The sequence below is a fragment of the Mirounga leonina genome, unplaced genomic scaffold, assembly GCF_011800145.1.
Source record: "Mirounga leonina isolate KUSES-001 unplaced genomic scaffold, KU_Mleo_1.0 Mir_165, whole genome shotgun sequence".
Classification (NCBI taxonomy): Eukaryota; Metazoa; Chordata; class Mammalia; order Carnivora; family Phocidae; genus Mirounga; species Mirounga leonina.
The window spans coordinates 38,788,937-38,805,513 of record NW_023270415.1 but is presented as its reverse complement, the minus strand read 5'-3'; the positions used below and the strand labels follow the sequence as shown (position 1 = coordinate 38,805,513).

Below are 16,577 nucleotides of genomic sequence, written 5' to 3'. Positions count from 1 at the left end.
GTACAAGAGTACAATATCTATTAATACCAAGGTCTAATATCTAATTAATATCTATTAATACCATTAATACCAATGGTCACAAGGCCAATGGCCATCAGGTATATTTGAGAGATGTTAAGAGGAAAGAATTTAGGGCGCCTGGGTGGCTCAGTTGGTGAAGCAACTGCCTTCGGCTCAGGTCATGATCCCAGGGTCCTGGGATCGAGTCCCACATCGGGCTCCCTGCTCGGCGGGAAGCCTGCTTCTCCCTCTTCCACTCCCCCTGCTTGTGTTCCTGCTCTCGCTGTCTCTGTCAAATAAATAAATAAAATCTTTAAAATAAAAAAAAAAAGAGGAAAGAATTTAGAGAACCTCCTCAATTGAATACAGTTGTTAAGCGGGAAGGGAAGTAAGGATCATTCCCAGACTTCTGGTATAGACAATTGGGTAGATGGGGGTGACTCTCAGTATAATACAGAATAGAGGATAAGGATTGATTTTGAGAGGGCAAAGTGATGTGTCCAGCTGTAAACATGTCCCTGGGAGACATTAAGATGATGTTCAATAGGCAGCTGGATATTTATATCTAGAACAAAAAAGAGAAAATTGAGCGAGAAATATATTTTTACAACTCACCAGCAGAAAAGTGGCAATTGAAGCCATGGAAATGGATTAGTTCATGAGAAACAAAATGTATAGGGGAAAAGATGATCAAGAACAAAGGCTAGAGAAACAGGCTATTATGGTTTTTATTTATAGAAATGGTGAAGCTGAGACAGACTGATGCTGCTGAGCTCATGGCTACGGAGGGGCATAGAGTCTTGCCTGGTGGGCAGACATCTCCAGTGGCAGAAAAGTTAGAAGAGCTCCAGGGAGGCCTTCTCTTGGACTCGGAATGGCAAAGGATAAATGTGCCCTGGGCAGGGGGGTTAGGGTTAGAGATGGCATCTACCGTGATACAGGAGAGCATGGCTGAGATGAAGGGGAATAAACCGCGTGAAGATGAGTAAGCCTGGTTACAGACCCGTGGCACTCCGTTCTTCACTTTTTTTTTTTTTTTTTAAGATTTTATTTATTTATTTGACAGAGAAAGACACAGCGAAAGAGGGAACACAAGCAGGGGGAGTGGGAGAGGGAGAAGCAGGCCTCCCGCCGAGCAGGGAGCCCGATGTGGGGCTCGATCCCAGGACCCTGGGATCATGACCTGAGCCGAAGGCAGACACTTAATGTCTGAGCCACCCAGGCGCCCCCCGTTCTTCACTTTTATTGCCCCCTAGCCTTTAGTAAAGTCTCATCCAAACATCTGATCCGTGTGCTCTACCACATGGTAAAAGCTATTGTTCATTGATGCTCAGGGCCAGCGTTCAAGGACATCTGCCCTCCATCTCCCGTTTGAAGCATGTCTAACAGGGGGCAGTGAGAAGCTCTCAAGGAAAAGAGCAGGAGCCCCAGTATGGGTAATTCTTCCCAGTGGCAGAGCCCTCTTCTGCTCTCAACCAGAATCTCTGGGTTTTATTTCATCGAGCAAGGTGACGTGTTATCATGGGAAGGGGCACCTGGGGGGCTGATGTGAAGGGAAGCTAGGGCATTCTGTCGCCCACAGTCAGCCCCAGTCCTACTCAGGTTATGGCTGCGATAGTCGAACAAAACTGGGGAACAGAAGGCAGTGAGGGCTGAGGGATGGAGCTTGGCACATGCAGATTTGAACCCCTCTTAAGCTGCACATCATCTAGTGTTCTGAGCCTCAAACTCCTCTTCTCATAAAAATATAAAGTACAGTGATATTTATCTTGCTGGGTTCTGTAGAATTAGAAAAAAAAATGTGTGATACATTTAAATTTAACAACACTCAAATGTGTAGTTAAGGTGATTAGAACTTAAACCTAATTAAGCAATTTAAAAAATGTGTTCGCACATGCAAGTAAAAAGTCGAGGTTGTGCTAGCTGCCGTCAGGACTGTTTCTCTCTGCTACGCTCTTTGCTGGGCTGGCTTCATTTTCAGGCTGTGGAGACCCTGGGAAGCTACAGAGGCACATCATCCTCCCTGCCAGCAGTCCCCCTATAAACAAAGGTGTCTCTTCTTTTTTTTTTTTAAGATTTTATTTATTTATTTGACAGAGAGAGAGAAAAATAGAGCAGGAACACAAGCAGGGGGAGTGGGAGAGGGAGAAGCAGGCTTCCTGCTGAGCAGGGAGCCCGATGTGGGGCTCCATCCCAGGACCCTGGGACCATGACCTGAGCCGAAGGCAGACGCCCAACAACTGAGACACCCAGGCGCCCCACAAAGGTGTCTCTTCTTGAAAGGTCCATACATACCCTGGGATCCAGACGGACTGAACCATTCAGGTCATTTGTACTACCATTATCATGTTGAACAAAAAACGACTGACTTGTTGCATAGTAAATCCATGCCATTGTGCCTAAGTGACAGAGCTCATGCCTGAACCAGTCGCTGGCCTGATGTACTGGATTGTACCAACCACCAAGACTTGAGCCACAAGGCTTCCCCTGGACTAATCGCTGTGTCTGCATCCAGTTCTCAACAGTGTTGCACAATAGATTCTGGGACAACTTAAAGAAGAAAAAACATAATGCCTGAATGTCTGGGAACCCTTCCCAGGAAGTCTGATAATTGCTTGATAATGGGACTCAGGTATCAGTATTCTTTTCAGCCCTAAGGTGGCTCCAGTGGATCTGTAAGGTTGAGAATCTGGTTGAGGGGGACTCAGCCCATTAACTGGCCTTGACTCCATCACTAGAGTCAAAATTACAACCTCATATACACATATACTAAACCACATATACTAAAAATGGATATAGTCACTAACAGAAGTAAGGATGGATCCTAGCTGGCAAAAATAGAAGTCTATACAGGCCACACACTTTATCCTCACACTCAATGCCAACCTATTTTGTTGCAAACCTTGCTAAGGTCCAACACCCTAAAAAGGAAGGTCATGATTCTTCCATGGGAACAATGCTAAATATTGTAAAGAGCATTACTCTAAGTGCAGAAGTACATAAATGGCCCTTTAATATAAACATCATCATCTTTTTACATTTAAGAAAAAGAAAACCAGATGTATAGAATGAAGCCTGGAGTTATAATGTGAGGATGCGTCACAGGAAAAAGGGAAATGGAGGAGAAAGGCCAGCAAAGAGTAACTAGCTTGTGGGCATATTTGTATAAGGATCAGGGCAAGTATCCTTTGGACTTACTTGGCAATATTTTGCTGCCCTTGTTTCTGGAGAAGAGAAAAGTTACTAGCGGGAAGAAATAGTCTAAGGGGGGTAGGTTAAGAGATACGTAGTTAATGCTAGGATTCTGAATCCTCAAGGCTGAGACCATGCAGGGGAAAATTCCCAGACAAGCCTTTCATCTTGCCAAGGCAGTATGCTCCAGGAATTTCCACTTAGCGTTCCACATGTCCCTCAGCTGCCCTCAGGAGTGCAACGAAGCTCAGCTTCCACACATATGTTTCGGTGCCAATAATACCACACATTCTGCATAATTATAAGGAATATCCATCTTTTGTCTGCAGCCCAAAACACTGTGGTTTGAACATCAGGCAACCCTATGGCAGCATAAAATTTTCATGGTTTGGGAACACAATTTCTAGGTGATCCCTTGGAATGCAAGGCAAAACATTCTCATATTCCTTCTCAGTGGATTAGCTTCTTACATGGCAAGTCATGCATTTTAGGGCTCCACCCTGTCTCAGTGCTTGAGTTTTCAGGTTGGAAACAAAGAAACCACTTCCCCTAAGTGTCTGCTCAGGCTAGAATGTGGGCCACGTACCCTAGAGGCCAGAGTCTTGTACTGCTTAGCTTGCCCACCATATTTGTGACATGTTTTAAGTCAATGACTGTCTCTACAATGTTGCTCATCTTCAAAATATCTTCTGTAGTGAGGTCCTACAAATTGTCAGTTAAAGGATATTGCGATAGATACAAACTCTAATGGCTTCTATAACTGATGGTAGTAATAAGAGCTTCCAGATTTATTATTAAATATTTTTTAAAATACAAATTGTTTCTAAGAAATACTAGAACATGCTGAACGAGGGTCTAAGGTTTCTCTTCCTTTGAAACAAGGACACGAAGACACTTTTATTTACTTTGGGGAGGTGCAATCTCCCCCTTTAGCAGTCTGGCAAAGCCTATGGACTTTTTAAAAGAATAATTAACAGAAAATACGAAGGATTATATAGAAATGAAGTCTATTGTAATACATTAATCCAGGTATGTAGACCGAAAGGTTCTATGGATCTAAGCTAAGAAACTAATCTTATGTAATCTCTCTGTAAAGGTTTTATTTAGGGGTGAGTTTGAGGCCTTTTGATAAAACATATTAGAAAGTGCCTTGGCAGGGGAAACAAATTGAGACATTCATAGACCTGGGCAATTAACAGGAACCCTAGCAGGAAGGGTGGCAATGCACAGGTAAGTGAGGAAGAGTGTGGCAAAATGCAAAGTGCATGTCCTATCTAAAGGGGGGAGCCTCTCTGAAGTCCAGCAGATTTTTGCCAAATGGGAATGTGGGCCCCCCGTATAGCCATGTATTCTCCCTTTTCAAGAGAAGCCAGGCATCTGGATTTATATATGAACTCTTTATATTTGTTGATGCTGGCCAGAGAAAAAATTAATTATCACTGTTTGGGGACAAAGGAAATCTATCTTTTACCAGATTTGTTTGGAGGGCTGCAAGTTTATAACTTCAGGAAAGTAAGAGGAATTGGAAGAAATTAATTACTCATATTTATATATATATATTTTTTACTATTAGTATCTCTGTTGCATTTATTCTGAAAATCTAAGAACTTAAATTTAATTTCCTTCCTCGAATGTCAACATGCTACTATGGAACAATCAGAGGCTGCAGGAGCTAAATTGTTTTTTATATTTCTAACAGATATTTATTGAAAACCTACTTCTATGCAACAGGGAATATACAAATTGGTAATAATATGAAGATTAGAACATTATCTTTGTTTCCAGAGCCTACAGACCAGTGTGGGAAGAGTTGTATCGAAATACTATAATACAATCTGTTAAGGCCTATCATAGAGATACTTAAAAAGTACAGAGGGAGTAGGAGGGAAAAAAAACATACATCTTCCCAGGAGACTGAGAGGGATTCTCAGAGGAGAGATCTCTTTGAGTAGACCTTAGTATCAAGGGGCCCAGATTATTAATGATCTAATAAATTATTCTGAAGAATTGGACTTTCATCCTAAAGGAAAGTGAGGATTGAAGATTTTTGAACAGGGAAGTGATATATTCAGATTTTTACAATCATTCTGACTGCAGTATAGAATACAGCCTACAGGAGGAGACAGGAGAGAAGGAAGGCCCACAGAATGATGACTGCAATAGTTCAGACAGTGAACTGGGGCCGCAGCGGGAGGCATGAGGAAGACTACCTGGAATGGAAAGATAATCAGGGACTGGAAATAACAGAACCTAGGGGCTAATTGTGTGCTAGGGGGCTAAGTGGCAAAAGACAGGAAAGAGTTGGAAATGACTCTTGGGAGCCCCTGTGAGACGCATTCTAGCTAAGATGAGAGCATAGTCCCTGGAGCCTGACTACTTGAATGCAAATCCTAACTCTTTTGCTGTGTGACTTTAAGCAAGTGATTTATTCTCTCTGAACCTCAGCTTTGTACATAATGTCAAATATTCTTACAACAGTGCCTGAAAATTACTGTTATTATTATTATTATAATTCTGATTAGTTGTTTTCGAAGACTAAATGTTGCATTTGATGTTGCAAATGTGCAAATGTGCTTTTAGAAGGGCACGTGTTGTAATGAGCACTGGGTGTTATATGCAACTAATGAATCATTGAACACTACATCAAAGACTAATTATGTACTATATGTTGGCTAACTGAACATAATTTAAAAAAGAAGATTCCAGGTTTGCACAACTGAATATATGGATCTCAGGTTAGAAGAAAGTTTCATTCGAAGGATGATGGTAGTTAAAAACCTCTTATGCCAATTAAATAGCCTCCAGCATTCTTGAAGAAGAAGGCCAGGGTTTGAGCCTCCAGGACACGGATGCTTAATGGATGGATAGCATAGAAGTCAAAATCTGCAGACTCACAAGAAGAGAAGGCCAGAGAGGTAGGAGGAGAAAAGTGAAAGAGCAGTGTCTCAAAACCAAGACAAGAAAGTTTTAGAAAGAGTATAATCAATACAGAAAATGCTGTACATGAGTTAAATATGATGATAACTGACAATCATCTATATGTAACAATAGGGAAATCTTTAATGAAGTGATTTAAAATACATAATTTAAAATATCTGAAATATAGAATACATTCAAAAGTTAGTTTCCATTATTCTTAATTCTAATTGCATTTCTAGAGAGAGAAGAATGACAAACTACTGGATTGAACCATATAACTGTCCATATTTAGAGGTAAAAAATGTTGAATTCAACAATTGCATATAATTCAACTATGCTGAGTAACTGAAAAACTGCTTCAAAGGTGTTTGTTTCTCTTGTGTTATGATGCAAGAGCAAAAATTACCCCTTTCTTCTGATTTTCCTAAAGAAATGGGGCTGATAATGATTGCCTATATCCACATAAATAGAAGCTAATGATATCTAAATGCCTTTCTTACTCTATATTTTATGGTAGTTATTTCCCTCATCGCTCACCTTCGAGTCTAAAAACTCCAGGGATGAAACCTAAATGCAAAAGTAATTTGAAGGGAAGGATATTCATACCTGTCCCAAGAAATATCTCCTATTACCAGTAACATTGGTATAATGAAAAAATCTAGTTATCTTGGCAGTGTAGTGCATAAAGTGTAAAATGTTAAAAGTGTTGGCTTTGGAATCAAGTCCTAACTCTACCACTTATCAGGTATGAGGTCCAGAGAAAATTACTTGCTTTTCTAAGCCTCCATTTTCTCATTTGGAAAACAGAGAAGAGACTGCTGTCTCTTGGGATTTTGTTAGGAAAAGGGAAGATAATGAATAGGGGGGTTTAGCACAGGGCCCCTCACAACAATGGTAATTTACTTATATTGCACTTTTTATCTCTCCATAGTGTGTAAGCCTGAGAAAGTTTGAGAGAACTGTCTTTAAAAGAATAGGTACTTTTAGGAGGCTTAGTCTTTTCATACATCAATGAAAACCCTGAAGTTCTTTCTAGCGGTGTAGCCTTGTCCAGTCACTGGTAGCTTTCCAAGAGAACCAGAAGCCAGATCCATAACTCCAAGACACAGGGCTGAGTAAGCTTTGTGCTTCTCCTCCATCAGGGGCTGGCCAATGTGTTTCTTTGTAACCAATGAAATATATGACTCATAAAGCAAAATCCCTCAAAATCTACATCCAAATGAAAGCCGTACAATTAACTGCCAGGGACTTATACATAAATACTATTGCTAACGGTGTATGACAGGCATCTTGATCACATCCCCAAATTTCCCTATTAACTTGGTATTTTACAGAGAGGAAACTACAAATTGTTTTAAAAATACATTTCTCTTTCACTCTACATTAAATTAAAGCAAAATAAATTTATAAACTATACTGAAACTATCTGGTGAAAAAGCCCTTGGAACTTAATCACCTAAGGTTCAAAGTACATAGTAGTGTCTCATTTTGAATTTAAAATTGAATAAAAACAAGGCTGAAAATGTCCTAACCTGTTATTTACTTTGTATTTTTATTAAAGATTACCATGCTTCACTATTGGCAAAATGTTCATTAAAAATGTAATATAAGACTATTCAGGGAAATAGAATCCCATAAAGTAAGATAGTATTATGGATCTTAAAGTAAAGCCACCAGTGCAGATGTTCCTAATCATACTAAAAACACAAATACACAAACCAGTTTGTTCCAGCTACAGAATAATTCAATTAAAAGAGTGCTTATAATTTAACGGTATGAATAATAGTTCAAGCCAGGGATGTAGTTAAACTACAAGGAAATATAAATCTACAGAGTCTATGCCAAGGAAAGTGTTCCAAATTCTCAAGGTTGAGAAATTGGTTCCTTTCTTTGCTACATAGGAAATTATTACTTGAATTAGCAAAAAATAAATAAATAAATAAAACAAAACACTAATAATAATACAACAAATGTACCTTTAAGGAAAACACATGTGCACACACACATGCTCACACACATGTATGTACTACTTAACTTAGAGCTTTCACCAATAGAAACACCTATCTAAATCCAGAGTATCACTTAGAATCTGCTTTGGGAAAGTTAAACTCAGACTTCTCACCAGTTTAAATTTCTTATTGAGAAATAAATACAGTACGTAATGTGATACAGAATTAAATCAGCATGCACAGTAAAACATAAGCTCTAAGGACATACAGGATTCTCTTTGCAAATAATGATCTTGGCAAAGAGCCTCCTTTATGTACAGAAAGTTCTGTTCCTTGCTTATAGCAACTCTCAAGGCTACAACAGGTAATTGTGTGCTGCTAATTAGGTTTATAAACGATACGTACAAGCCAGGAGATATTTTATAGCTTGATTCCATGAAAGTAAGAAACTATATCAGTAAGGTCAAGCTACAAAAACTCATTCTCCCACAATTACTGATCTTTTACTCTTACATAGTATGAATTTTAACATTGCAAATACATAATAATGCCATTCAAAAATTGGTTGAGTGCTTAATAGCTTTCAAAAATACATTTAAAAAAGACAACTAAGAAAGCCTGTTTATACAGATATTCAATGTGCTTATTTCCCCCAGAGTTAATCAACTATCCATTTCACAAGCTAAATTACAGATCTTGGGTCCTAATACTCTTCCAAGAAAGCAAAGTGACATCTATTCTGCATAAAACAGGAAAATCAAATGCAGTACATTACCTTGTGTCACCTGTTGAACTGCCAACATTATCCCAGACATGGTGTCTGGAAGCAAATTTTCTTTCAGATTGTAATGTGGTGCCCATTCCAGAATAGGTAGACGCCTTCTACACCACTGTTTAAAGTCTTCGCAATGGGGGGTATGCATCTTGCTCCACAGCATGCCTTTCTTTTTCCTCTTTGCCCCTGTCATTTTTCAGATTCCCTCTTGTAGAAGTAAACTTCTTTAGACAAGGAAAAAAAATTGTTGTAGAACACCTCCTTTCAATGCCAGGCTCCAATTCGTCTGTGGTCTTCCGTGTCAAAGCTATCCAGAAAATAAATCAATAAAGGAGAGAGAGAAAGAGGGAGAGAGAGATTAACAGAAGCACTTAAATATCTGCAGCCAGGCTGTATGCCTTATTATGGTGAAGCTAATTATTCTAGATAAAAGGTATAGGTTAAAACCTTGAATCCTTATCTGAACAAGACGGGGAAATGGTTCCTGTTAGTGTATTATTATTTTTCTGATCTTGGAAAAGTAATGGGTTCAGTGTTAAGCTGGTCTAGAGCTCTTTCGCCAGTAATTCCCCTTATATTCACTGTAGTCTTATGTTTTTGGCTCCAATCCCAATGGCTAATGAGGTAGTTCTGGGCGTGTGTTGGAAGTGGGCTGGGTTATGCTAATGCAACCAGGAAACTAGTCCAGTCTCTCCCCTACAAGCTGTGCAAAAACATAAAACTGCCAGAGGGGTCTGTCGTGCAAAATATATTCAGACAATCTAGCCTTACTTTTTGAGGAAGTATATATTTTCATTATATCAGACGACTGCCAGTTCTACAAAATTCAGAAAAAGAAGAGGGTATTGCTAAATATCCTTATCTTTTTTTTATTCCCTGGGAGATGAGCTTTTCATTCATACAGAAACATTCAGACAGCCACTGCCCAGTCAGAAAACGTAATAGCCAGTTCTCATAAACTGAAATTTCATCTCCTGGGCTGAGAAAATAAGATCACTATGAAGAAATATTTGTGGCTACAGTTCTTCCCTGTCTCAGAAATTGTTCGTTCAGTTTTCTCTATTTCTCCAAATAATCTAGTTCTCACACTCATGCTATTGTAACTGGAATTTCTCAAGGAATAATGTATGGTTCAAACTATTGTTTGAAGTGTCCCCAAATTTTTTTGTGGTGCTGCCCTCTTTTCACATGACCTTTGGGGGGTTTCTCTTTTTTAGATATGGTGTTACATTTTATAATAGAACAGACAGGCTGTCAAAGATTATTATTTTATGATTGTTTCCCCCACCCCAGAAGAGAAACCCTGCATTTATGAGCTGTGCCATTGGAATTCAACCAAAAAGCCAATATATTAACTAAAATTGTGAAGCCAAGAAAAAGAATATCATGTACAAGTTTGCTGCAGCCCCTTTAATATCAATTTATCCAGTGAGCAGAAATCTGGTTTCTGAAAGCCTTCAGAATAACAGAGTACTTGGAGCCCTTGGCTACATCCAAGGTCCTCTGCTGTACCTTTTTCCATTGTTTTTAAATTAAGGTGGAGAACTATTCTTTCAGCTTTCCAAAGATCACATGGCTTTCTATCTGTACAAAAATAACTTTCTTTATAAATACAACAAATCCCACATATGTAGGGATGAAGGTACACTTCGTTCGTATGTATAGGATAGAATTTGCTTTGCATTTTCCAATTGTTTACATCATGTTAAGTTTACAAACTCTTCCTTAGCTTAGATTTTGAGTCCCATTAGAGACTGAGTCATAGTATTTTAACCCTATCCTTTGGTATGAAAGGTAAAACCACCAGATAAGTAAATCCACTCTTTTTTTTTTTTTTTAAGATTTTATTTATTTATTTTTGAGAGAGAGAGAGCACTCACGGGAGTGAGGGGGGGTGAGGAAGGGGGCAGAAGGAGAAGCAGGCTCCCCACTGAGCAGGGAGCCCAAGGCAGGACTCAATCCCAGGACCCTGGCATCATGACCTGAGTCCAAGGCAGACACCCAACCAACTGAGCCACCCAGGCACCCAGTAAATCCATTCTAAACAGTGATGATACATTGCTTTTCCTTCACAAACAGCAATCTTTAACTTTGTTTTATATACTACATTCAGTATATAAAACAAAGATATATATGTATGTATTACTTCTATAATCAAAATCAACACTAAAGATATTTTTTCAAAACATATCCAGATCATAAATTCCAAATCTATACTGACAAACTTAAAAAAAAAGCTTGACTGAAGTCACCAAGCAACAGCTATGATTTGTGTAATTTCAATCATTTTTAAAAAAAAAAAATGTTTATAACAAAGAATTCACATGAATGGACTTTTAGAATTGAAGACGAATCTGTATATAAGTACCTAAATACATTAGTACCAGCAAATGTTCTAAAACATCCTAAGACCAGGCAGGAGGAGAAATTAGTTTGATAAAATAGTTCTGTTGTATTTCAATCAAAAAACTCTTAAAAAATACAATAAATCTTTCCAAAAAATCTTTGTTTAAGTATAAATCTGGAATTCCAATATCCAGACTTTTTTCCAATTTGATATGCTTGCACATTATTTAAAACATGGCAACATCTCACTCCAAAGCATGGAATCACTCCTATTTATAATCAACAATACCAAAAAATCCTATGAAGAAATTTATTCACACCCACAAGATTCTCAGAGTACTTTGATCCAGCCTGTAAAATTCAAAAAGACTAAATATATTTATTCAAAAGTTTCAATGACTAAAATTAGCTTAAAGTTCAGTACTATGTATCATCTATATGAGACATCTCTTCCCAAATGTCCAGGCAACACTTATACAATAAAAAGATGACCATATGTCCCACCTCCTATGCAGAATGATAGAAAAATTCTTCTTCTTAAAATAATATTTTGATTATATCCCTGACATGTTTGAACTTCCAGTGATGTCCAATATCAAAGTTAAACTCATTAGCACAAACATGTGACCCTACTCCACTCCCCTACCCACCTCTGACTAGCTTCTCATCAACTCCATTTAATTAAGTATTTATTGAACAACTATTTGCTAGATTCTGTGTGACATGCTATAGAAGTAGAGTAGGGTGGTGGGGGTGGGCAGACTGTCTCCACTTTCTGGGAGTTAACATTTAATGAAGGAAATAGAAAATGTATAACTAACTAACTCAAAGCAGAATGGGATAAATTAATAAAAGTTCACACAAGAAATGTTATGGTTGCCCAGAGAAGGGAGAATTGCATTCCCACTGAGAAAAAAGGTTTCCCACCTTACTTAGACCTTCTGTTCCAGCAGATAAGTATACTCATGGTTTGCTGCACATTACTTGACTCTTTAGTAGATCTCTCTACTGATTTCCCTTGTTCCATGGTCTTTTTCCTCATCCAAGCAGTTTACTCAATACTACCTCTCCATGAAGGCTTCCCTGGCTTCCCCATAGTTTTGTTCATACTATACACCCAACACCCAAGTAGCCCTGAAGCAATTCATGGGTATACAGCTGTCACATTTTCACACATTTTCATTGTATTTCTTCTTTGAAATCTATTTCATTTGATTTTATTCAGTTTGGCTCATGAGATTGTAAATTCCTTGTGAGTAGGGATTATTCACCTAACTTGTTTTGTCTCTTTTCCTTAGGATCTAATAGAAAGCTCGGCATACATAGGACCCACTCAAAAAAGTATTAACATATGAATGTCCCTACTCCTGAAAGTATGTGAGAATTATTTAGTCTGTCTCAACCTGGTTTCCAGGCTGTGATGTTAAATTGGGAAAATAGGTATAGAGAAAAAGAAAGTTAAGAGAATGGGAAAGAGATTTCATTTTTACTTGCTCAACTTCTCCCTATTCTCTTACAATCTAAGGAAAGTTCTATCTTTTTCAATACAATTCCTTTTTCTTGTATTAAAGAGTCTAGAGAATGGAAGAAGGAAAAACTAGATAGTAAATGGAGGAAAAGGGAGGAGACAAAACAAAGATAGAAAACCTCATGTGGGGCTCAGTCATTAAGCGTATGCCTTCAGCTCAGGTCATGATCCCAGGGTCCTGCTCTGCGGGAGGCCTGCTTCTCCCTCTCCCACTCCCCCTGCTTGTGTTCCCTCTCTTGCTGTGTCTCTCTCTGTCAAATAAATAAATTAAAAAATCTTTAAAAAAAAAAAAAGAGAGAAAACCTCATGCACTGGGGTTTCAGAGAGAGTTTTGGAGGGTTAGACTGTGAGAACCTCTGAAAAAAATGTGAAGTACAAGGAAATTGAGTCAGGCTCAAATGAGGAATGAGCCTTTTAAAAAATGTTGTACAGGTTATAAATTGCACCACATTCAATGGTTTTTGAGAGACACTAGTAAAGATTGAAAATCTTGGGTTACTTTTGATTGTGGCATTATGCTTCTTTGAATGTGATCTATTTGAAGACTGGGACACATTATTCTTGGAAATATAGACTCATAAATTTCAGAGAGCATCACTCCAAACTCATGCCTACTTCAAGAAGTTGATCTACAGTATTTCTAACAAGAGGACACTACAAATGGTTCCCATCTGAGAAGGAAAGTAGAGGCTATGAAACTAAGGCCATGTTCTGCTCACTAAGCCATGTAACTGGCCTGGGGATACATCCACACAAAGGAAGCAACTCCCATTAAGTCATCTACCAGGAAGGGTACCTTTTCCTCATTCACCCAAAATTTATATAGGCTGGTACAGCCCTGAATCCAACTACTGTTTTAATTCCTCTAATGACTAAAATTAACAGGCTTACCAATTTTTAGACATTCTAATTGTTAAACATCTTTTCCCAATTATTGTGCCAAGATCTGCTACTGAAAATGTTCATTCTTTAGTATTTATCCTAATCCTTGTGATACTAAACAACCCATCAGCTTTAGAACTAATTCATTTAGTTCTATCCCAAATAAGCTCTGGGTTTTTTGGGGGGGTTTGTTTCTTTCTTTTTTTTTTTTTTTTTTTTTGGTTGTTTGGTTTGGTGCTCTTCATTTCAGAAATACTTTTAGATTTAAATGTTTAAATGCGGATGCATACATATAAGTCAATTACAGTCCTGAACAGTACAATTAATATTTTATTCATGACAGACAAACCACTATAGTAGAGTGAGCGAAATCCTGTGCTCTCAGTGCTGATTGCTAACATGCCTTACTTTGCCTTCTTTGGATTAAATAGCACTTCCCAGTCTGTTTCTTTACCATGTTTTTTTCTTTCTGCCATTTTTTTGTGTTCTGTGACTTGTTTTGACTTATAATGGGAACCAAAAAGAGATAGCTCTGGTGAAATAAAAAGATACCCAGGGGGAAAAAAATCAAATGTGCATTCCACAATTATCCAAGGCATTTTCAAATACAAGGGGAAGAAGAAAGAAAGAGACAGAGAGAGAAAAAGAGGGAGGAAGGTATTATGGACTACATGCTTATGTCCCTCCAATATTCTTATGTTGAAACCTTAACAGTAAATGGAACAGTATTAGGAGGTGAGAACTTTGGAAAATGATTAGGTTCATATGAGGTCATGAGGGTAGAGACTCCACGATAAAATCAGGGTCCTTACAAGGAGGAAAAGAGACGAGAATTCTTTCTCTCAGCTATGTAGGATACAGTGAGAAGGTGGCTGTCTAAAAGCCAGGAAAAGAGCCCTCACCAAACATCTAATCTTTGGGTGCCTTGTTCTTAGACTTCCCAGACTCCAGAATTGTGAGAAATAAATGTTTGTTATTTAAGGCACACAGTCCATGGTATTTCTGTTATAGCATTCTGAGCTGAAAAAGAAAGAATGGAAGGTTGGAGGGAAAGAAAGAAGGGAGGAAGGAAGGAAAAAGGAAAGAAAGAAACAGTAAAAATAGTAGTTCATTGAGAATTAGTAAAAGCCTTTTTTCATTTCCGACCAACAATTGTTACACAATAAGTGAAATATACTATGGCTGGGGACATAACATGATTTAAGATTTGAAAACACCAAAAGAGGGAATTACCCAGTACGGTACTAGAAATCCACCCTTCTAAGGGTTCCATGATTATGAATCTATAACCACTGCTTTAGCTGTCCTATTTCTAAGAACATTAAGCCCCTATAACCACTGCTTTAGCTCTCCTATTTCTAAGAACATTAACATTATACATGTTAAAGGAAATATGCGTAAACTGGAAGATTCTGATTGTGCTTATGCATCCTCATTTTCCAGCTACATGTCCTAAGTACCTTCAGTTATTGGCATAGATTGCAATTCTTTGAATTATTTAGACCATTTAAATTTAGATGATTATTGATATGGTTGGGTTTAAATCCACCATTTTGCTATTTATTTTATACTTATTCCATCAGCTCTTTATTTTCCCTCTCTTATTACCATCTTCTGGATTATTTTCTATGATTCTATTTTATTTCATTTGTTGTTTTATTTGCTATAAAACTCTTAATTTGTTGATCACTTTAGGGCTTATATTGCACATCTTTAACTTACCAAAGTCTATCTTCAAGTGATAGCATATCACTTCACATTTAGTATAAGGACCTTACAACTATACACTTCCACTTTCCTTTATGCTATTATTGCCATAGATTTAAATCTACATTATTACTTTCTGTCTTAAAGTTGCTTAACTTTTAAAGACAGTTAAATAATTTAAAAATTCTATTATATTTACCCATGAAGTTATCATTCCATTGGTCTTCATTTTTCCTTGGATAGTTCCAGATTTTCATCTGGTATTATTCTTCTGCCTAAAGTACTTCCTTTAGCATATCTTCTTGTGCAGATTGCTAAATAAATTCTTTCAGGTTTTATATATCTGAAAAAGGTTTTATTTTGACTTTTTAAAAGATTTTATTTATTTATTTGAGGGAGGGAGAGAGAGAGTACCTGCACAAAAGAGTGGAGAGGGGCAGAGGTACAAGCAGACTCCCTGCTGAGTGGGAAGCCTGACTCAGGGCTCTATCTCAGGACTCGGAGATCATGACCTGAGCCTAAGTCAGACCAACTGAGCCACCCAGGTATCCCTATTTTGCCTTTTTTTTTTTTTTTTAATTTTTTTTTTTTTAAAGATTTTATTTATTTGCAAGAGAGAGAATGAGAGACAGAGAGCATGAGAGGGAGGAGGGTCAGAGGGAGAAGCAGACTCCCTGCTGAGCAGGGAGCCCGATGTGGGACTCGATCCCAGGACTCCAGGATCATGACCTGAGCCGAAGGCAGTCGCCTAACCAACTGAGCCACCCAGGCGCCCTTGCCTTTGTTTTTGAAAGATATTTCCATTTAGGTGTAGAATTCTAGGTTGGCAGAGATTTTCTTTGTTGTTGTTGTCCTTGTTGTGTTCTTTTTGTTTGTTTTAGTACTTTAAAGACATTGTTCCACTGTCTAGCTTTTTCCAACAAGAAATTTTTTGTCATCTTCTTTGTTCTTCTGTACATGTTGTGTCTTTCTTCTCTAGATCTTTTAAGATTTTGTCTTTATCATTGGTTTTAAGTAATTTCATCATACTGTATCTTGGTATTTCTTCCTTCCAGCACATTTTGTTCCTTTTTTGAAGTATGTACTTGGTGTTTGTCAAGCTTCTTAGATCTGTGAGTTTACAGTTTGAACCGTATTTGGAAAACATCTGGCAATTACTTATTCAAATATTTTTTTCTGCCCTACATCCTTTGGAGACTCCAAATAAATATATATTGGGCTACTTGATATTGTCCCACAGTTTGCAGATACTTTTATGTATATTTATTTCAGGCTTTTT

The 16,577-nt window shown here is 37.9% G+C and overlaps 1 protein-coding gene across 1 annotated transcript in view; it reads right to left on the bottom strand.

Annotated features, from left to right (window-relative positions):
* Positions 1-9,028, bottom strand: part of SLC26A7 (solute carrier family 26 member 7) — a 106,362-nt gene extending 97,334 nt beyond the window's left edge. The window contains exon 1 of the mRNA XM_035011506.1: positions 8,836-9,028. Coding sequence (XP_034867397.1) covers positions 8,836-9,028 — 193 coding nt within the window. The remainder of the gene's footprint in view (positions 1-8,835) is intronic.
* Between the last annotated feature and the right edge of the window lie 7,549 nt (positions 9,029-16,577).